General features: G+C 39.9%; 1 protein-coding gene across 2 annotated transcripts in view; it reads right to left on the reverse strand.

The window, feature by feature from the left end:
- Positions 1 to 22,143, reverse strand: part of ripor2 (RHO family interacting cell polarization regulator 2) — a 144,166-nt gene that overhangs the window by 4,700 nt on the left and 117,323 nt on the right. For both annotated transcript variants that reach the window (XM_030147432.1, XM_030147433.1), the window contains exons 10-21: positions 21,058 to 21,183; positions 19,686 to 19,834; positions 17,899 to 18,028; positions 14,957 to 15,703; positions 6,850 to 7,034; positions 5,917 to 6,079; positions 5,545 to 5,677; positions 4,022 to 4,183; positions 3,729 to 3,902; positions 2,197 to 2,399; positions 2,006 to 2,089; positions 138 to 228 (exon numbers count right to left, since the gene is read on the reverse strand). In XM_030147432.1, the coding sequence (XP_030003292.1) occupies positions 138 to 228; positions 2,006 to 2,089; positions 2,197 to 2,399; positions 3,729 to 3,902; positions 4,022 to 4,183; positions 5,545 to 5,677; positions 5,917 to 6,079; positions 6,850 to 7,034; positions 14,957 to 15,703; positions 17,899 to 18,028; positions 19,686 to 19,834; positions 21,058 to 21,183 (2,347 nt within the window). The remainder of the gene's footprint in view (positions 1 to 137; positions 229 to 2,005; positions 2,090 to 2,196; positions 2,400 to 3,728; positions 3,903 to 4,021; positions 4,184 to 5,544; positions 5,678 to 5,916; positions 6,080 to 6,849; positions 7,035 to 14,956; positions 15,704 to 17,898; positions 18,029 to 19,685; positions 19,835 to 21,057; positions 21,184 to 22,143) is intronic.

Genomic DNA, 22,143 nt, shown 5'->3' on the forward strand with positions numbered 1-22,143 from the left:
AACCAGAGAACAAAATGCTTAGGCTTTAGCTGTGCCATGTATCATGATTTATTGACCAAAAGATTAGACAACTTATGAAACTGGAATATTTTGTACTATATGGTGCAGAATCAGATTGCTATTAAAATACTACTTACCAAATGTGAGCAAGGTTTCTATGGCAACATGGCGAAGCTCCTCATCAGCTGAATCACAGAGTGCTACCACTGCTCTAATGCTCTCGACAGCCTGCACAAACAAAAGGTCACAGAGATGGAAGTTCACCTACACACAGGACACACACTGAGCTCTGGCAATAAACTCAATATGTAATGTATTTCTCACTCTCGTCCTCTAACAGTCACACTATAAAACTAAAAATTTAACTTGCCTGAGCATCCATGTAAATGTGGTATTTCACAGAGTGTGTGGCATCATGGGCCTTTAATAGCATTTGACTTACAGTGTACAGTGATTCTTAGTCCTCATTAACCTGCTAGACTGTGTGGGATGTGTTTTATTTAAACTATAAGGTCAGTGTTTTTGTGACATCTTGTATGAGTTTACAACTAAAAACTGTAAGATAGGGTTAGATAAAACAATTGTTATTATCAAACTGGCATATTTTTATACTGTGGTAACAGTATCTACTGTGCTACATGTCTTTTTTATTAGGATTTATCATTGTACAATTATTGTCAGCTGAGTCACTTGTCTTTCAGCATTTTCAATTTGCTGAATAAGAATTACGTAGTACGTAAAATAACTAAAGCCATAAAATCACAGTCTTCTGATGTCTTTTTGTCTTATGTCTTTTACACCATTTTGTCTTGTTCTGTCCTTTATGCAGGTTTCACATTTGCATTACACATAGATTTCAGAATCAGAAACATTTTAACTGTCAGTCAAATACATTTAAAAATACAAAAACATTGTCTCACTTTATCTCTTAAGAATAACACATACCAAATAACCATGTAGTTTCTTTAACTTTTACTCAGGAAAGGTCACCCTTTAAACTGGGAAGAGCAAGTGAACAGGTGAAAAAGTAAGTAGAGCTTACTAATACCCCCTCCCTGCCACACAACATTTTTGCCCCTGTGGTTCACTGATACCCTGAGAGAAACTGGTTCAACAAAAATCTCGGAAAGACAGATGGAATTCCTGGTATCACTATCTATGACCACCCTATGGGCAGGCGGAGGATATAAAAATCACCAGCTAAATAGGTCCTATTAGTAATACGACCTAACTTTTCAGCTATCAAAAACAAATAAGATAAAGTAACAACTTGTTTTCTCTTATGCTTTAAAGACCTAGAACAATTTTTGCGGTGACCTCCAAATTTTTCTCTACATTTAACCTTTCTTATGGGATTTATGGCCTATCATTCTGAAACTATTGTCCTCAGTATTTTTGCATTTTTCAGTTAAAAGGAAAAAAAGAATCACTCAATGAATGTAAAAATAAGGACCTACAACCACTGTCATTTGTCAGATTCCATGGGTTTTACTGGTGAATCAATGTTGTAGAAGATGATGGTGTTTCCATGGTAACTACAGAGCCTCTGAGTGATCAAATGGGTCATATCTGATGATGATGAAAAGCTGAGAAACAGCATTTTATTTACATGCACTGTCGGGATCAGTTGTCAAAAGTTATCAAGGATAATGTTAAATAATATTAAATTCTATTAGAATTGCAAGGAGTAAATTATAAATAAAATGTGTGAATTTGTCATTGTGCAGCAGACTCAGTAGTACATTTATTTCTATTTACATTTAATCAGTATGACATGTTATCTAACAGTTTCAATCAGAAGATGCTTCTCACTTTTGTCAAATCAGTTCTGATAAAACAGCAGGAGGAAGGAAGCAGCTCCGAGTTCCTAACCTTTGACGACCATCGACTGGAAGAAACTGTTGAATGTGTATGTGTGAGTAATCCATTTAAGAGGTGTTCTAAATGACATAAACCAGTGTTACTTTCCACAGTGTTAGATGCAGTGGGATTGTGGGAGTCTGACCTGCAGACAGCTGAGAGCAGAACATGCGGCCCTCTGGCTTTGAACTCCGGCCTCTGACAGCGCCTGAGTGTAGCATTCCACTGCCTGTCAACACACACACACACACACACACACACACACACACGTGATAAAGGCCTGTGGCATCTGTCAAGACTTGAACTGGGTTTTGCTTAGTGTCAAATACAACTCACTCTGCTCCTGAAGTGACTGTGTGACGCTGCAGAACAGAGGTAGTCGGCTGCAGCCTTGTTCACCTGCGGGTCCTCAGTGGTCAGCAGGGAGGCCAGGGATCTGAGGGTGCTGTTTCTGGGCCAAAGTGACGATGCAGGAACCTCCTGCAGCTCTGCCACACAGCGAGCGTGATCCCCACTGCACAAAACCTCTGCAAACACCGCTGAACAGGAGACAAACACACATGGGAAGGTTTGAAGAGTAGCCTGGAGAGCAGCAAGTGTGTGTGTGTGTGTGTGTGTACATATATATATATATATATATATATATATATATATATATATATATATATATATATATATATATATATATATATGTACACACATGTATATATATATATATATATACATACGAGGGCTGTTCAATAAGTTCATGGCCTCACCCAGAAATACAGGTTGTTATAATACAGGATGTTACATTCTTTCGTGATGGGATAGTGATGCTTGAACATTGATGGACCAAGTGCATTGTGTAAATGGAGATTATGTTGAAAAATAAAATATAAATTATCAGTCTGTGTTGTTCTGTTCTGGGTGAGGCCATGAACTTATTGAACGGCCCTCATATATATATATATATATATATATATATATATATATATATATATATATATATATATATATATATATAGTGGTGAGTAAAACAAAAAAAGAGTAAAATGTAAGTAGAGCTTACTAATACCCCTGCCACGCCACACAACACTTTGCCCCGGGGATTATTTTGAGTTTTAAATTAAAGATTAACACGATTAAACCAAATTACTGTCCTGTTTGGGTAGTTCAGTCAAACCAACTCACACAGTATTCTGCCCACGTATGAACTTTCCACCTGATCACACTTTATCAGACGAATCAAGTGAAGTGCCTTTGAGAAATTGATCGGACAAATTTTCTGAGTTCAAATTTTAAAAATTTTTTAAAAATCCAAAAACTGAAATTTTTCCATCAAACTGCACTGCACCTCTCCTAGTGGTAAAGAAAATGTGAGTCTAACTTGAAAAGAATTGGGTGAATAGTCTTTGAGAAACTGGTTGGACAAAAATCTCAGACAGAATTTCTGGTGATGCTATATATGGCCGTGGGGGGGGGGGTATAAAAATCACCACCGGGAAATCACCAGCTTAATAGTGTTATTAGTAATATGACATAAATTTATAATATGGCAAAGAGGAAATCTAACCAGATTTTTCCATCATTTTACTTTATTGTAGTTTATCTACTCCACACTTTTTTGTAAAGTTTTGTTTTTATTCCAGCTATTTCATAACAAATTTTTATCGATTAATAACAATCTTGTTTTGACGCATTAAGATAGAACTTATTATTTCCCAGTAGATTTTGGATTTAATTAATCTATTTATGTATTTGTGAGATTTTATACAAATTTATCATGCAAAAGTAATAATGTAAAGTCAAAAACCAGGCCAGGCCAAAACCTTGTCAGGATGAAGAACATTTGACTTCAGCAGATTCTAAATCCAACTTCAGCTCACCCTCTCTGGCCAGATCCAGCAGGTGAGTCTGCATGTCCTGGACTTCATGTTGTACGACGTAGCTGTGGAACTGGAACACGGTCAGGACATCATGAGACAGTGCAGCCACAGGAGGACTACACAGTGCCACCAGGTCAGTCCGATCCACCATCTCTCCCACTACCACACCGATCACTACAGAGAACAGACACAGATCTTCAGTCCAGGCCACAGTTCTCCACAGCGATGTTTAACATCTTAAATCAGTGACTCCTTATTTAAACACAGAATTTGGACTGTACGGCCAATAAAACCTCTGTCTGCGCTGTATGGGTGTCTCTCCTGCAGCGCTGCTGTGAAGTGCTGGTCCATGAATTTGAACACTCTGTCCAGTGTGGTGTGGAACAGTCCTCCAGAGCCGCTACAGTCTGACCACAGAGTTATCAGCCACGGGCGTTCTGCAAGGCCTGGGAGAACTGAGAACACAGGACCAACAAGAGGTCAGACCACACACACCCTCAAACCAACACACCATGCATGCATTTGTTTAGACAGTTTATTCTCAGTTTTACAAAATACAGTAGAACCTCGCAGTATGAGTATAATTTCTTCCATGATGTGCTTGTTTTGCGATTTACTAATTTTACAAATCAATTTTCCCTATTGAAATTGATTGAAATATAATTAATCCATTCCAGCCCCCAAAACCACCTAAAAATCTTTTTTTAAAGGGTTTTTAAAAGAGGAAAGGTGCAGTTACAAAGAAAATAACAATTATAAAAACATAATAAAAGAAAATGCAAAAGATATAAACTGGTTTTATTAATTTACTTACGTTAAAAGTGCAGGAGACTTTCGTGACCAATTTTTCATCAAATCTGTCAAACCTCAGTCATATCCTCAGTATCATGAATCTGTCAGTCTGTCTGTCAGTACTCACCTGAATCTCTTCCCTCATGGTGAACAGTTTCTTAGTTCCATCCACCAGAAACAAACCATGTGTTTACAAACAGAGCCAGGAGGGAACTGGGCATCTGAGGAATTTTGTCGAGACGTGCATTGTGGGAAAGGGAGGTTCACGCAGCCACCTGCAGCGGCAGTGCAACCCTATGATATTATATGGATGAAACAAACGTGGAAACATCTGAAACGCGGAAACAGCTGGAGGAATATGCATAGAGGGAAGGGAGCTCCTGCCGTTTCTGCGTCGTATCTTTAGCAGCTCCCACTGTCAGGTGGCTGCGAGAGCCTCCGTTTCCCACAATGCACACTGTGACAAAATTCCTCAGATGCCCGAGTTCCCTCTCAGCTCTGAATGTAAACACATGGTTTGTTTCTGGTGGATGGATCTAAGAAACTGTTCACTGTGATCCAAGCGATTCAGGTGAGTAATGACAGACAGACTTACAGATTCCTGATACTGAGGATATGACTGAGGTTTGACAGATCTGATGAAAAATGGTCACAAAAGTCTCCTGCACCTTTAAAGATGAGACGATCTGCATGAGAGGAAGACGGAGGAGTGGGGAGGAGGAGGAGGATTATTGTTTGGAAGGAGAGTTACTCTCATGTTTTCTCTCATAATCAATGAGATGACCATGTGAACTGAGCGAGTGCAGACTGATCCTGCTGGACGGAGCATGTGCAAGCACAGCGCTGACAAGCGGCGGCTAGTGTGAAGCTGGCTTGTACTGTGGATTTCCAGTCATATTTCAAGACATAAATACTCACCAGCCGTGGTTTGTAAAGCAAATTACTCATACAATGGCACATTCGCACTGCCAGGTTCTACAGCACCAGTAAAAGCACAGTCATGTGTTCATTTCTGGGGACCTACCATCAGCAGCACATGTGATTGGTGCCAGTTGATCCATACTGAGCTCTGCAAGGTCTTCTAACAGCTGGGTCTGCCTGGACAGTTTGAGGAGGAGACTGCGACGCTGCCACACCCCCACCCCACTGGTCAGCAGCTACAAAAACACAAAGGGATTGTAGACGTCTGTTACACATGTTTGTTCTTGGTAGTTCTTCTCGGGTCAACTGGACTGGTTTAGCTCTTTTGAAAACTTTCATCTGTCATCCAAGAGACTTCTTCAGCCCCCCCACCCCCACCCCGACCCTAGTGAGGATAAAGCGGGTTCAGAAGATGAATGAACACTGTGTATTTACTGCCTGAGATATATTTTCCTACATCAAAGGGAAATTGTACCTGAATGAGGTGATTACAGTACTGGAGGTGGATGACGATTGCCACATCCAGGTTCTCATTTCCAGTCGTAAGCGGTAGGGGGCTTCCTGCCACGCTGTTGCCCACACCGGTGTCCTCTGTCAGGGCTTCACTTAGGTGTCCCCTGGCTTCTGGATGCTGGGCCCTGAGATAGAGTAAAGAAACACAAATAGACGTCAGTAATGTTTAAAAAAAACTGACTCAATATTAAGCATTTCTATCTAAACACACTATCATTTCTAACTAAACCAGTCGTTTCCAACCTTTTTTGGCTCGTGACCCCATTTTAACATCATAAATTTCTGGCGACCCCAGACATTCAAAATGCAGACTTTTTTTTTGGGCAACAATTAATTTGTTTTTGATCATGTAATAGTTTGCTATACTATGCTGCAAATAAACGTTAATGTTAGAGGACCTTTAGTCTGTATAATGTCTATTATTGTGGACAGAGGCAGTAAATCCAGGTGTAGATTACTGCACAAAGGGAGAATTGGACTTTCCTTGGTCAGGATCTGTCCAGTCAGTCCAGCTGTGATTTACAAGGAGGACAATTAATACTGAACAAACAAGAACTCAAACTATGAATTATGAAAGAGCTGCAGCATCTGAAACTGACCACAGTGAACATTTGACACAGAAACAGAACCACAGTGCTGCAGTTTCACAACCACAGTTTGCCATGTCTGTTACGGATTGGGATTGCCTCTGTCAACTCAACATATATTTTTATTAGTAATTTTATTTTTATCAATTACTAGAAATTTCAGGCGACCCCATTTGAATTCCAGGCGGCCCCACATGGGGTCCCGACCCCAAGGTTGAAAAACACTGAACTAAACACATCATTAGCTCATTCAGGAGCTAAAGGCCTACATAATTTTGGCACATGTCCCTATGTTCTCCTCCACTTACCCCATCCTTTCTGCATCAGCATCAAAAAGCGGAGACCTCTGAGGGGGAATGTTGAGGACAGCATTGTCGTCTCCAGTATCCTCATCATCAAAGTCAGAGGTGTTAAGGAAGTCAAAACTCTCCAGGGCACTCTCTACTGTCAGACTGAGACTGGAAGACCGGCTTCTGTGGCCAGGGAGTCGACACTGCACAGAGGAGGTGTGATTAAGATTTCATCATGATGAAAGACACAGGCTGACACAGTTGGCAGACCAGGTTAAGTGATAAAACTGTAAACTACAAATCATAATATATGCTGCAATATGTTGGAAAACTGCAGTCCATATAAGTTTTTACATACATAGTTTGTTTTACTGCAATGCAACAAAACTTTCATTCATTTTAGTAAGATGCACACACATTTGAAAAAGTGGTGCGTCCTAGAGGTTTTGTTGGAGTGAACAGTAGCTGATTCTAGACTTTGCCACCAGAGAATCAATCAATCAATCAATCAGTCAATCAATCAATCAATCAATCAATCAAATTTTATTTATATAACGCCAAATCACAACAAAAGTTATCTCATGACACTTTACATGTAGAGCTGGTCAAAACCAGACTCTCAAGCCAATTTACAGAAACCCAACAGAGAAAACATCTTGAAATTAAGCAGAAAAATCCTATAATCTTAAGTATTTTGATTATGGTTAGGAAATACTAATAAAAAAAATTGCAACATATTAGCAGAACATTCATTCATTCATTTTCTGAACCGCTGTATCCTCCAGAGGGCCACAGTGGAGCTGGAGCCAATCCCAGTTACACTGAACCCTAACCTAGTGCTGTCAATATCTAAACTTAACCATAACAATTTTAATAGTGTTACTGTGACCAGCAGACACTGTCCATCAAGCAAGTGGTTCTTTTTGTAACAAGCAAACAAAATAATTTGTGACATCAGCCTTGGTGACTGACAACTATGTCGCTTCATCAGTGGCAGTAAATTATGATCATCTGTTGGGTTATAATCATGTTTTCTTATCATGTTTTTATCATGTTTATCATGTTTTTTTTTTTCATAAAACCATGAATGTGTTTTCATTGGAAGATAATGTGATGTAGGAATAAAAAGTAATTTGTATTATGAAGACATTTGTTGCTTCCTTGGTACAAAAGCTAGAATAAGAACAAAACAAAACAAAAAAACATTGTTATCAGCATCACCTACACAGGGTGTATCAGAAAAAAGTAGACAACATAAAACCAAAATGAGAAGACATTTTGAAAATCTGCTCATATGTGTTTATTGACCATGTAATTCTCCCTTGATTGACACCAGTGTCCTGGGTCAGTTTTCATGCTTCAGTGAACTATGCTAATTTGAATTGTGCAAAATAAAAGTCTTTTGCACATGGAAGTGAAAGAGTTAATATGAGATCTGTCTCCATGGATGACAAGTTCCATTGGTCTTACACTTACATGCATAAAACAGGAAACAAATAATTACATGTTAACCCCCTACCATCGATACAAAGATTTCACATTAACAACAGGTTTAGTTTAGTTTAGTTTTTTTCAGACACCTGTATAATACAAAACTTAGGACAAAAAAACAAAACCTGAAAGGAAGTAGGAAGACACCACTGCTCATCTAGTCCTACCCCCTGTTTCCAGTCCTCTGACTGTTAGTACCTAATCACATAATATTAGTGCTGCCGCCATTAGCTGACTTAATCGATCATGAAAATTAGTCGACAGCAATTTTTTTAGTTGACACATCGTTTTCCTATTGATCATCTATTTATTTTTGGCTGTGCACCTGGGGATTCCATGCTGGTGTTGGTGCCTGCAGCTGTATGGCTGCACCTCCGAAAGAAAGAGAGAGAGAGAGAGACCTCATCTTATAAGCATCTAAAGTTTGATCCTCCCCAGATCCGTGCCTACATCATTCATTCTTATGGCAGGCCAACTCTATCACAATTCACCACTCCCACAACATGTCTGATATTAAAACGCCGTCAAAAACGGTGTCCAAACCACCAAAACGCCATAAAATGTGGCATACAAATATAAAACGCCATAAAATGTGGTGTAAATTCCTACAAAAACACTGTTTTTTTATGCTGTCATGTACTGTTTTAAGAGGGGCGTAAAAAGTGACGTCTTACAGCTATTCAAAACGCCGTATTTTAGGGCACTCTATGTCACTTTTGATGGTGTAAAAAGTGCCGTTTTCTAGTATTCTAATCAACTCCACCCCCTGGCTTTTACAGCCACTAAAGTTGAGCTGTCATCAGCCGATAAGTAAAGAGAACAGTAAGCTGATCTCCTTTGCTGCTGATGGCATCTATTTTTTACCTGCTATAAGGAAAAGCCTGTGGATGTGCACAGCTGCTGTTTTCATTCATATTTTCACAAAGACTCATCATATGAAAGGGTGACTGACACCACTGGGACAGCCTCAAACATTTAATGTAAAAAAGATTAAAGCAGCTTAATGCCTGAAAACTGCGATCAATCATCATCAAATTTCATGTGGACATCTCTAGTCATGCCCACTTTCAGCTCTGCTAAAATCCAAACAAAAACCCCACTTTTATGGATGCTACAGGCATTAACAGTTTTCCTCCCCACAGGCACACGTTATAGAGAGAAAGCTTAACGTAGCTTCATGTCCAAAAACAGCTGTCAATCATCACAAGAGAGAGAGAGAGACAGACAGACAGAGAGATCATTTCTTAAATAAATCTGTAAAGTAGCTTAATCCCTGAAAACTGCGATCAATCATCACCAAATTTATTTAAGAAATTGTCTGTCTGTCTGTCTGTCTGTCTGTGTCTGTCTGTCTGTGTGTCTGTGTGTCTGTCTGTGTGTCTGTCTGTGTGTGTGTCTGTCTGTCTGTGTGTCTGTCTGTCTGTCTGTGTGTCTGTGTGTCTGTCTGTGTGTGTGTCTGTGTGTCTGTCTGTCTGTCTGTGTGTCTGTCTGTGTGTCTGTCTGTCTGTCTGTGTGTCTGTGTCTGTGTGTGTGTGTGTCTGTGTGTCTGTGTCTGTGTGTCTGTCTGTGTGTCTGTGTCTGTCTGTCTGTGTGTCTGTCTGTCTGTGTGTCTGTGTGTGTGTGTCTGTGTGTCTGTGTCTGTGTGTCTGTCTGTCTGTGTGTCTGTCTGTGTGTCTGTCTGTGTGTGTGTCTGTCTGTGTGTCTGTGTCTGTGTGTCTGTCTGTGTGTCTGTCTGTGTGTCTGTCTGTGTGTGTGTCTGTCTGTGTGTCTGTGTCTGTGTGTCTGTGTGTCTGTCTGTGTGTCTGTCTGTCTGTGTGTGTGTCTGTCTGTGTGTCTGTGTGTCTGTCTGTCTGTGTGTCTGTCTGTCTGTCTGTGTGTCTGTCTGTGTGTCTGTGTGTGTGTCTGTCTGTCCGTCTGTGTGTCTGTGTCTGTCTGTGTGTGTGTCTGTCTGTGTGTCTGTGTCTGTGTGTGTGTGTGTCTGTGTGTCTGTGTCTGTGTGTCTGTCTGTCTGTGTGTCTGTCTGTGTGTCTGTCTGTGTGTGTGTCTGTCTGTGTGTCTGTGTCTGTGTGTCTGTGTGTCTGTCTGTGTGTCTGTCTGTGTGTCTGTCTGTGTGTGTGTCTGTGTGTCTGTGTCTGTGTGTCTGTGTGTCTGTCTGTGTGTCTGTCTGTCTGTCTGTGTGTCTGTGTGTCTGTCTGTGTGTCTGTCTGTGTGTGTGTCTGTCTGTGTGTCTGTGTGTCTGTCTGTCTGTGTGTCTGTCTGTCTGTCTGTGTGTCTGTCTGTGTGTCTGTGTGTGTGTCTGTCTGTCCGTCTGTGTGTCTGTGTCTGTCTGTGTGTGTGTCTGTCTGTGTGTCTGTGTGTGTGTCTGTGTGTCTGTGTGTGTGTCTGTGTGTGTCTGTCTGTCCGTCTGTGTGTCTGTGTGTGTGTCTGTGTGTGTCTGTCTGTCTGTCTGTGTGTCTGTGTGTGTGTCTGTGTGTGTGTCTGTCTGTCTGTCTGTCTGTCTGTCCGTCTGTGTGTCTGTCTGTCCGTCTGTGTGTCTGTGTGTCTGTCTGTGTGTCTGTGTGTCTGTCTGTCCGTCTGTGTGTCTGTGTGTCTGTCTGTCTGTCTGTGTGTCTGTCTGTGTGTCTGTCTGTCTGTGTGTCTGTGTGTCTGTCTGTGTGTCTGTGTGTGTGTCTGTCTGTCTGTGTGTCTGTCTGTGTGTCTGTCTGTCTGTGTGTCTGTGTGTCTGTGTGTGTGTCTGTCTGTCTGTCTGTCTGTCTGTCCGTCTGTGTGTCTGTCTGTGTGTCTGTCTGTCTGTGTGTCTGTCTGTGTGTCTGTCTGTCTGTGTGTCTGTGTGTCTGTCTGTCTGTCTGTCTGTCTGTCCGTCTGTGTGTCTGTCTGTGTGTGTGTCTGTCTGTGTGTCTGTGTGTCTGTGTGTCTGTCTGTGTGTCTGTGTGTCTGTCTGTGTGTCTGTGTGTCTGTCTGTCTGTGTGTCTGTCTGTCTGTGTGTCTGTCTGTCTGTCTCTCTCTCTCTCGTGATGATTGACAGCTGTTTTCAGACATGAAGCTACGTTCCGCTTTTTCTCTATAACGTGTGCCTGTGAGGAGGAAAACTTTTAATCTATATACCAACCATCTATAAAACAACCCACATCTGCACACCCATGTATGTACACACTCACAATACAATATAACAACCTGACAATCCAAGTACGATCACAGCCTTCCTTCAGCAATATATTGTGACAAAACCATTTCTTTGTACATTATTTGGAATTTCTGAATGTTTGGACACCGCCAAAGGTCTACCCCCACCCCATTCCAAAGCTTAACCCCACAAACCAATACACACAAACTTGTCTTGGTTGTTCCTGCTGCCTAGACTTGGAAATTCCCACATCCCCTCAGGTTATATACCCCCCCCCCCCCCCATGGGCTTAAAGTTTTTGTATGTTGGCTGGTAGTTCATTTTTAATAGCTTTATATATCAGTTGAACTGTATTAAAATGTACTAAATCATGGAGTTTTAATAGTTTTGACTGCAGGAATAATAACTGAGTATGATCCATTCATCCATTCATTCATTTTCTGAACCCGCTTTATCCTTACGAGGGTCACGGGGGTCGCTTGGAGCCTATCCCAGCTACATAGGGGCGAAGGCAGGGTTCACCCTGGACAAGTCACCAGTTCATCGCAGGGCTAAGTAAGATCCAAATACCCAAACTGATGTAAGACTCTGTCTGCACACTTTTGTAATATAAAGAGAGGGTATAGAGTAGTTTTATAGTTATTACCCATAATTCTATACAGTAGGTTAGGTATGGCAGGACCAGACAACAATACAACATATAGTGTGACTTCTAATCCAGTCCGTGTTTAGCTTTGTTAATGATGGAAATGCTTTTGGATACTTTGGTTTGGATGAACCTGATGTGGGATTTCCAGCTTAATTTACTGTCAATAATTATTCCTAAAAATGTGTGTTCTGACACTATTTCTATAGGGTATCTATATATCTATGCATATGAGTAATTCAGAATTTTCTTTATAATAACTAGACAACAATGCCTTGGTCTTGTTTAAATTTAACAATAATTTATTCATGTCCATCCATAATTTTATTTTGGTTAATTCATTATTTACCATATCAATAAGTTTATAATAATTATCACTACAATAGAATATATTTGTATCATCTGCAAATAATATTTAATGCTTTAGATACATTGAATATATTGTTTATATATAAATTGAAAAATTTGGGCCCCAATATTGAGCCCTGAGGGACCCCACAAGCAAGGTCCAGACATCCAGGTGCGTACTCATCCATCTTGACACACTGCTGTCTCCCTGTCAAAGAGCGTTTGAGCCAGTTCAAAGCCACTCCCCTGATGCCATACCTTTCCAGTTTATGGATTAAATTGAATGATTGTGTCAAAAGCTTTCTTTAAGTCAATAAATATTCCAATTGCAGATGTTTTTATTGTCCAATGCATTTGTAATCTCTTCCACCACTTCCAGTAGGTTTGAGTCTATCATGCCAAACACAAGGGGTTAATGCTGTTAGTGAGGATTCTTTAAGCTTGTCAGCATACAGGGGTTGGACAAAATAATGGAAACACCTTCACCTCAAGATGATAATGCCCCAATCCATACAGCTAGAACTGTTACAGAATGGCATGAGGAACATTCTAATGAAGTTGAGCATCTCGTATGGCCGGCACAGTCCCCAGACCTCAACATTATTGAGCATTTATGGTCAGTTTTAGAGATTCAAGTAAGACGTCGATTTCCACCGCCATCGTCTCTAAAAGAGTTGGAGGGTATTCTAACTGAAGAATGGCTGAAAATTCCTTTGGAAACAATTCACAAGTTGTATGAATCAATACCTCGGAGAATTGAGGCTGTAATTGCTGCAAAAGGCGGACCTACACCATATTAAATTATATTTTGTTGATTTTTTAAGGTGTTTCCATTATTTTGTCCAACCCCTGTACGTAAATGATTGCATCATCACAGCTGAAGTGGAATTCCTGAGGAAGGACAGGGGCAGGATTAGGTGTGGAAGTGTGTGCCTTCAATTCAAATCCTTAAGTGGAAAACCCAAATCTTGACTCACTGAGCAAATTTTGCTATTAATTTTTGTCACCAATGTGTGAAATCTTTGTATTGATGGTGGGAAGTTGACGTAATTATTTTTTTCCCGTTTTATGCATGCAAGTATAAGACCAATGGAACTTGTCATCCATGGCAACAGATCTCATATTAACCCTTACACTTCCATGCACACAAGACATTTATTTTGCAGAATTTAAATTAGCGTCGTTCACTGAAGCATGAAAACTGACCCAGGACACTGGCGTCAATCAAAGGAGAATTATCTTGTCAATAAAAACCTATGACCAGATTTTCAAAATATCTTTGCATTTTGGTTTTTATGTTGTTTTTTCTAAGAGTCTTCTTTTTTCTGATACACCCTGTATAATTATTTCAAACAAACAGAACAAATGCATCTACCTTCAGGATCAACGCCATTTAGATAATCCATTATCAACAATTATATTGTTGAGATAAAACATAATGCAGGGGGCATTAATATTATTCTATTCTATATTATTCTATAAAATGAAAAAAATAGGACCAATGGCCCTGTATCTCACCGGCATGGTCTATCAAGAATCAATAATTTGAATTTGTGAGGTTGTCAGGTTCTGCCACTATGTTAGAGTCCTGTGGTCTTGATCAATCTCCCAATAGAAGTGGGTGGTACTTTCATAACTCATCAAATTAAATGAAAGTCCATATATGACTTCATATGAGTGTTCAATAGCAAATATATTGATATCTCCCGGAACACACAAAAAACTCTGACTCTATTACCACCTTCAAATCCCAGTTTAAGACTTATTTATTCAGACAGGCCTACTCCATTCCATAATTCCACTTTTATCTACTGCCATTTTATGAACCTATGTGTTTATATATGTATGTGTGTAATTTAATTGTCTTTTACTTATTTTTAACAACTTTGTACAGTGTCCTGAAAGGCGCCTGTAAATAAAATGTATTATTATTATTATTATTATTATTATTATTATTATTATTATTATTATTATTATTATCATCATCTCTAACCACCTCCATGTTATAAACCATCAAAACATGGCCCATTATAAGTAAAGGTACATTTTTATCATTTCAAAAATCTGTCAAAAATTCAAAAATCTAAATTTCTCAAAACTGTGAACAAACTTTGTAGACAGTGTCCCAAGGAAGCTACAATTTTTTAAAAAATGAATCCGACCAGTAGTTTCATCAGAGTAGATGTTTGAAAAAATTGCAAACAAAAACGACAAAAGACAAAGACGCCGATCGGTTGGTTTGTTTGTCTGTTTGTTTGTCTGTCTGTCTGTCTGTGTTCAAAATAACTCAAAGTTATGGACGGATTTGGATGAAAATTTCAGGAAATGTTGATACTGGCACAAGGAACAAATGATTCAATTTTGGTGGTGATCGGGGGGGTGGGGTGGGGGGGCTGATCTGCCTTGGCAGAGGTCTGTGCTCTCTGAGTGCCTCTAGTTTGGATATGTCAACATAATTTTGATGAGACAGTTGAAGCTTAAGAATATTAGTCCAGAATGCACAAGGCTTCCCTCACCTTCAGTATGTCCTCCAGGCGCATCACTTCCTGCTCCAGGTCCTGCAGCTCGTGGCAGCGGTGAGTCAGAGCCTCCAGCCTCATGAGCAGGCTGTGGATGGCCTCCTCCAGGCTGCTCTCCAGGAAAGCCCTGCTGCCCTCCCCTGCCCAGCTCAGGTTTCCTCCGCCCTCTGTGGAGATCCCTCTCGGTGGCTCAATTTCTGAAGAGGTCAGCCTCTTGACGAGCTGCCTGGTCAGGCTGCCTGCCTCCTCCGTGTCCAGTTCCACAGGCTTCAGCTCATCTGTGTGGTCCAGGAAGACGTCCTCCGGTGCCACTGTGGACAGGTGGCTGTCCGAGCATATGGATGGAGCTGCAGAGCCACAGTTGGAGCCTGAGTTTCGCTGGGACTCGGTGCGCTCCCATTCTGAGTCCTCTGCCACCTCCCCTTCATCGCTGGCCAGGCTCCCACTCGTCCCACTGACCCTGCTCCCTCTGCTGCCCGTCTCCCCATCCTCCTCCTCCTCCTCCTCTTCCTCAGCTAAATGCTCTTCTACAATCGAATCCTCTCTTGTGGTGAGAATTTGTAAGGGTAATACATCTGTTTCTGGGGGTGTGACAGTGATCTCAGGGTTGGATTGGCCTGGGGAGTGGGAGCTGGGGGCGGGGCTTGGAGTGGAACCGGAAGTGTCAGAGAAAGTGAAGGAAAGACGCTTGCATTCTGCAACACCACAGCCACCATTTTCAAAGATGTCATCTGGCAAAGTAGACTGAAATGAAAAATAGTTGAATAAATGCATCAGGCTAAAAAAATGGATTAGCTATAGATACAGATATATCGTAGTTTAAAATCATTGCATGTAAGAGATAAGAGCAAACACAAGAGTAGGACTGGGTATTGTTCAAAAAGCTATATTCAATACCAGTGTTGATACCATAACCTGCAGAGATGTCGAAATAATTAACCTGTTACCCTCAGTCTTTTCATGGAAGAATAGATGTCGTGGTTAAAACAGAAAATGTGTTTGGCCAATATGTATGTTAGACTTAATTTGAACGGTCTGTAGTTAACGCAACCTAAACTACATCAGTTTAAATATGTTTTAACCCTTTCATGCATCATGGTCACTACAGTGGACAGCTGTTCAAAGGTGTTGTCTTGTATATTTGTGTGTTTTATGGTTTTAATTCCATATCAGCCAACACAGTGGACACTTATGCATCACCCCATACACTGTAATTCAGACCATTACTGTAGCTTTTCTGTTCTAGATAAACCTGAACTGCACTAACATGTTTGAACGTAAAAAAACCCCCAAAACATCCTAATTCCTAATTTTATTAAAAAAAAGTTGGTGTTTTTTTGCATACCATCTCCATGAAGTGATTAACAGTTAATATTAGTGTATGTTAAAATGTGAGAAAACATCAGATTAACAACTTTAAAAATGTTTTTATTTCATAGTTCTCACACAGTAGATCAGTAAATGCATGTTTCTTTGCTTCTAAAATCAAACATGGTCTCCAGCTGAGTGGACATTTTTGTAACTCCATGAAAACTAGGTTCATAAAAAAATTCAATTGCATTGTTTTTTTGTTTGTTTTTTTCATGCCTAAAGAGGAATAAAAACACTCAGGAAAAAAAAATCTTGATTACGGTTCTCCTAATTCATGCATGAAAGGGTTAAATGTAACATTACGCCTGAACTAGGGTTAGGATTAAATTTAAGACAGAAGTCTAAGGCCACTATGCATCCATTAGATTTAATTTGAAATGTAACATCTTATAATTTTCCTGTTCCACATGTGGCTGAAACACAGCCTCACTGTCAATTTAACAATGGCTCCAATGTAACCATAACCCTAAAATGGGTTGTAGGTAATGTGGTGGATTTTAAGAGGGTAACAGCGAGCAACACATTCATGTAACATAAAATTAAACATCCAATAAGAAGCATTATAAGCGCTCGGCACAAGGACATTTTTGTGGTTAGGCATCAAAATTTGGTATTGAAAGACTAGGTATTTTTGGACTATATGAGCCATGACATGGCTGAAGTTTGGTACCCAGTGCTACACAAGAGAATGAAAGATCAAAACATTTCCTCCAAACTTTGCTGTAAATTCTTTTGAATAGTTCCGATCAACTAAGATCACATCATACAAACACAATAAAGACACATTAAATAGGTTACAACAGCCACAAATGGCCTTTTGCTGCTCACAGATGGTGACTAGACCAGCCGGTAGCGTGTTCATGCCAGCAAACAAGTACATCCGCCATCACCTCAAAATAGTAGGGTCCACACAAGACAGAGGCAAAGAGTGAGGTTAGGGAAGAGGGAGGGTCCACAACACACTCACATAGACCTCCAGACTGGATTTAGGTCTTGGCCGAAGTGAGGCCAGGTCACCAAATGAGCGACTGCGCCTTAGCTTCTCTAGCAGGGTGTCTCGGAGCATGTGCAGGAAGGACAGGTGCTGGCGCTCCACGGGATATGGCCGCCACTTCTTTACACAATGCAAGCGGGCAAATAGGACAAGGTGTTGGGTGTTTGAGTAAGGACGTGTGAGCAAGGGAAAAAAAAGATGGATGCATGTGTAAAGTGTGGGTAAAAGGGGGAGGTTTGATGTGAAAATGCAAAGGAGAGGAGGACAGCAGGAAAATGGGTGAGGGTTAGTTTAGGGGAAGCACTTGCATTATCAGAAAAATATGCAAAATCTGGGATTGAATGTCCGATAGTCAGTCGCTTCATTTATTCAAACGCAAGTGTGCAAAAAGGAGTGTGCAACAGCTATCTTGTATGATTCAAACAACAATAGTCAGTAAAAATAAACTATTCTGGTAATAACACGGTAATATTGACTGCTCAGAAGACATCGTCTGTAATTCTGCGCATATGCTGAGAACAAACCCAGAATGCCCCAGAACCCAGTGTTTCCCACCACGGGAGGCTGGACTCACAAAGAAGGAGGTGTCCTGGAAGGTGGGGGTCTCCGGTGTGCCCTGGCTGTAGACAGATACTCGTCTTTGGAGCGCTGTGGCTTTGCTCACGTTGCCAGATGACAGAGTTAGGTCCTCTGAATCGAAGGGACTGATCAGGTGAAGAAAAAAAAACAAACCTTGGAATGTGTAACTGCATGGTGATTCACCTGGTGTAGGGACTATTTAAGGCAGGGCTCTCAAACTCATGTTCTTTCAGGTTCCACATTCAGGTAGGTTTGATCTCCAGTGGACCGAACCAGTAAAATAATAACAGAATAACCTAGAAATAATCACAACTCCAAATGTTTGTCTTTGTTTTAGTGCAAAAAAACCCACATTAAATTATGAAAATTACTTCTATAAACTATCCAAACAAGAAAGATGTGAATAACTTGAAAAAACTGAAATTTATTAAGAAAAATAAGTGGAATTTTAACAATATTATGCCTCAGTTGATCATTTCTACATGTGCATTATGGATCAGATCTACAGACACTAAACACTTTTCTTTAGACATTTCAGGTTGTTCATATTTGTTCAGGTTATTCACATTTTATTGTTCCAGGAGAGTTTGTAAATGTAAATATTTTCGTAATTTACTGTTATTTTTTGTATTAAAACAGACAAAAATTTGAAGTTGTCATTATTTATAGACATAATGTAATATTTTTTTCACATCAAACCAAGAAGAAAATCTACAGTCCTTCTTTTGTGTGGGTTCTTCTGCTGTTCTTATTTGACTGTAGATCAGATTGGTCTGGATGTGGAACCCACACTAACATGAGTTCCACAGCCTGGACTGTGGAATTTTTACACTTTGTAAATTCATCTCATGGGCCGGATTGGAACCTTTGGTGGGCCGCATTTGGCCCCCGGGACGCATGTTTGAGAGCCCTGATTTAAGGGCTCTCTTCAATCATGTTATGAAAAAAGAATACAAATTCTCTGCACTAAATAATAATTGGAGAGACACGTTCTCTGTCTGTAGGTATGCAGATATTATATTCTGAAGTTGGTCTGCCAGGTACTAGATCTGCCACAAGCACTAAATATTATTATAATATTATTATAATAATGATTTTCTATACTCCTAATTATCTTCCCCCTTCAGTTACATACACCCAGTGGGGTGAAACTAAAAGAACTGTAAGTCCGCCATTATTTCCACATTGTGTTCCATTGTTTGATTAACGCATCATTTCCCGTTCTTCTTCTTCTTCTACTCTGAGATAATGAAGAATTAGTGCCTCCATCAGTTAATCTCATGTTAAATGTATTATAGTGACCAATTTGTCTTCACAAGATACAGAAACCAATATTTAACTAGGTGTTTGCTACAGCCAAACTCTAATCTAATCTTCATTTCTCCACATTATCCTAGTTGAAACTGTACATTACAGAACCACTGGCTGCACAGTGCTTGTTCATCTCCATTTAGCAGAGGAATCTGCGAAAACCTTTGTCATCATTTTGGAGAGTGAACACCGGAGATTATAATCAATGGACAAAAATGTTCACTCAAATTATTATATTTTTTAATACTGCAATTGTCATGTGTCTCCACCAGATGGCGGAAAAGCACAAGTCATATGGACACTGATCTGAACTGGAACTCTAGTCTGAACAAACTGACATGGCTAGTAAAATAATTGCAACTCTATGATTCTTGTGATTATCACGCCCTGTACATTAAGAAGCATTAACTAACTAGACAATCTGTTTCAAGTGAAGACAACATGATGCTTGTATGGCTGTGGAATACTTACTACCAGGTGACCTCCAGGTTGAGTTTGATGGTTCCCAGGTCATTGACGTCTACTGCCACTACCTGAGGCATAGCCGTAAACAGCTCCTTTGTTTCACAGATCACACTACCCACCAGCATGTGAGTGGCCAAGCCTTTCAGCTCTGTCACCTGATTGAGATAAAAAGTAAAAAAAAAAAAAAGAAAAAAAAAAAATTAATTCACTGGACTAAACTATTTCTCCAGCTCTTCTGACACAAGGCCCAATCATGTGATCAGTGATGAAAAGTGTAGTTTGTGAATTACATGAGGTTTACTGTGAAATCAAATGAAATCAATCAGAGCTAGAAAAGCACTCGGAGAGCGCAGACTTCTGCCAAGGCAGATCAGATCAGTCCCATCCCCGTCCCGTCCCCCCATCACCACCAAAACATAATCATTTGTTCCTTGTGCCAGTATCAACATTTACTGAAAATTTCATCCAAATCCGTCCATAACTTTTTGAGTTATCTTGAAAACAAACAAACAAACAAACAAACAAACCCAGATGAAAACATAACCTCCTTGTTGTTGGAGGTAAACACAGTCTTGTTGTTTCTGTCAAAAACACACTAAGGTTGAAATGTTGAATTTCAGCGTATGTCTATGAGTGAACTATAAAGGGTTAAAGGACTGCCTTTAAGGCAGTTGGTGCCGAAAGAAGAACGATATTTCGTACAAAGTTGAAGCTTGGTACCAGTCCTGTGTATGTCAAATTATATTAAATTCCAATCAATCTTGGCTGAGTTCTAATTTTAAATGTGTGGTAAATGGGATTTTCAATGTTCAATGTAAATGTGCACAGAGTCCACATTCCACAGTGGATGTGGACAGTTTTGTGCCAGACACAAGATATTGTTCTAAGCTACAGGTGGATCCAATTAGAGGGTAATCGAAGTCATTTTGAATTTTTTATGAATTTTGGAAAATGTCTCAATGATGACAGATGGAAAACGGTAGATGTTGTGACCTTGCTGTGACCTTGAACTTTGGCCTACTGGGACCAAAATGGAATGGGTTGGTCCCAGGGCCTAGGCCTATCTGTGGGGAAGATTTGGGAAAGATGGGGGGAAGAGTTTTTCCCTAAAGTTGCTAACAACAAACAAACAAACACACAAACACACAAAGCAAAGTGATCATAATACCTCCTGGCGGAGGTAAAACTGTGGTCTGTAATGAACACTTGACACATCTACTATCCACTGTGAGTGCTAGTCACAGTGATGATGACAAAGCACATGTGAATCAGATCAGAGTTCGTCAGTCACTGGTGTTTGGGAGGTGGAATTCACTGCAGTACAATGCAGGAAGATTTGAGATGAGAAGCTGTCTGGGTTTTTGGATTTCTGCAGTACCTTGATGTTGATGAGGTCAGTGATGAGGGGCATGAAAACCATCTCATCACCATCCCAGCTCTGTCGTGAATTCACTTCAATCCTTCCCTTCAACTTCCAGCGCTGACGACCATATCGCATGAAAATCTAAAAGACATAAAAGCATTTAAGTTCAGTGACACAATAAAGACTTCTATTTGTAAGATTATATATTGTGATTCTCTAACTTAAGAACTAAACACTATCATAATAATGAATGCATTACAGAATGCCAGAATTTGTTTTTTCTGATACTGATTATGAAAGATCAATATGATAATATCCAGTATGTGGAACCAATACACATCTGCCCCTGGAATGATCTCCCAAACAATAAATTTGTGCAACTGATTTTTGTTGGAAAATCAAATGACGCAAGTACAAAATTTCAACATGAAAAAGTTGAAAAGGCCATCTTTCGTGCACAGTGCACTCTCCATGTGCAGCAGTGCATCGGCAGACTGTGCACAGATGGCATTTGGAGTGTATATCATGTATGTATGATGTGTAATGTACAGTCAGCCTCAGCGACAAAGGACTCTGGAAGGGATAAAGAAGTTGGAGCCAAGGTTCTAATAGTTTTGGATTTTTCATTCTAGTTTAGTTTCATTTAGTTTTGACTTTTTTTCTCTAATTCAGTTAGTTTGAATTAGTTTTTAGAGCAGATTTGCTAGTTTTTATTAGTTTTCGTTATTTTCTAAATGCTTAGTTTTAGTTTTGTCGTCTCTTTTCTCTTCTTCTCTGTCGTCGTATTCAAATAAATCCCAGACAGGACTCTGCTGCTTTCTCCCAACTTTAGTCTCCATGTTTCCAGGTAGAGTGGGGACCAGAAGACGACTGGAAACCACAAGTGAACACAAGTGACGGACCCTTAAATATCATATGGTGACAGCAGAGAAAATTGCTTGAGTGAAATAAATCGATTTCATGTCAGTCTAACACAGACAAAGATGAAAACGAAGGGAATTTCATCCATAATTTTTATCTGTTTTAGTTTCGTAAACACACAATACAGTTTCAGTTAGTTATGATTTTTTTCCTTTTAATTATAGTTTTTATTTATTTCAG

This window comes from Sphaeramia orbicularis, chromosome 11, assembly GCF_902148855.1.
Source record: "Sphaeramia orbicularis chromosome 11, fSphaOr1.1, whole genome shotgun sequence".
Classification (NCBI taxonomy): domain Eukaryota; kingdom Metazoa; phylum Chordata; class Actinopteri; order Kurtiformes; family Apogonidae; genus Sphaeramia; species Sphaeramia orbicularis.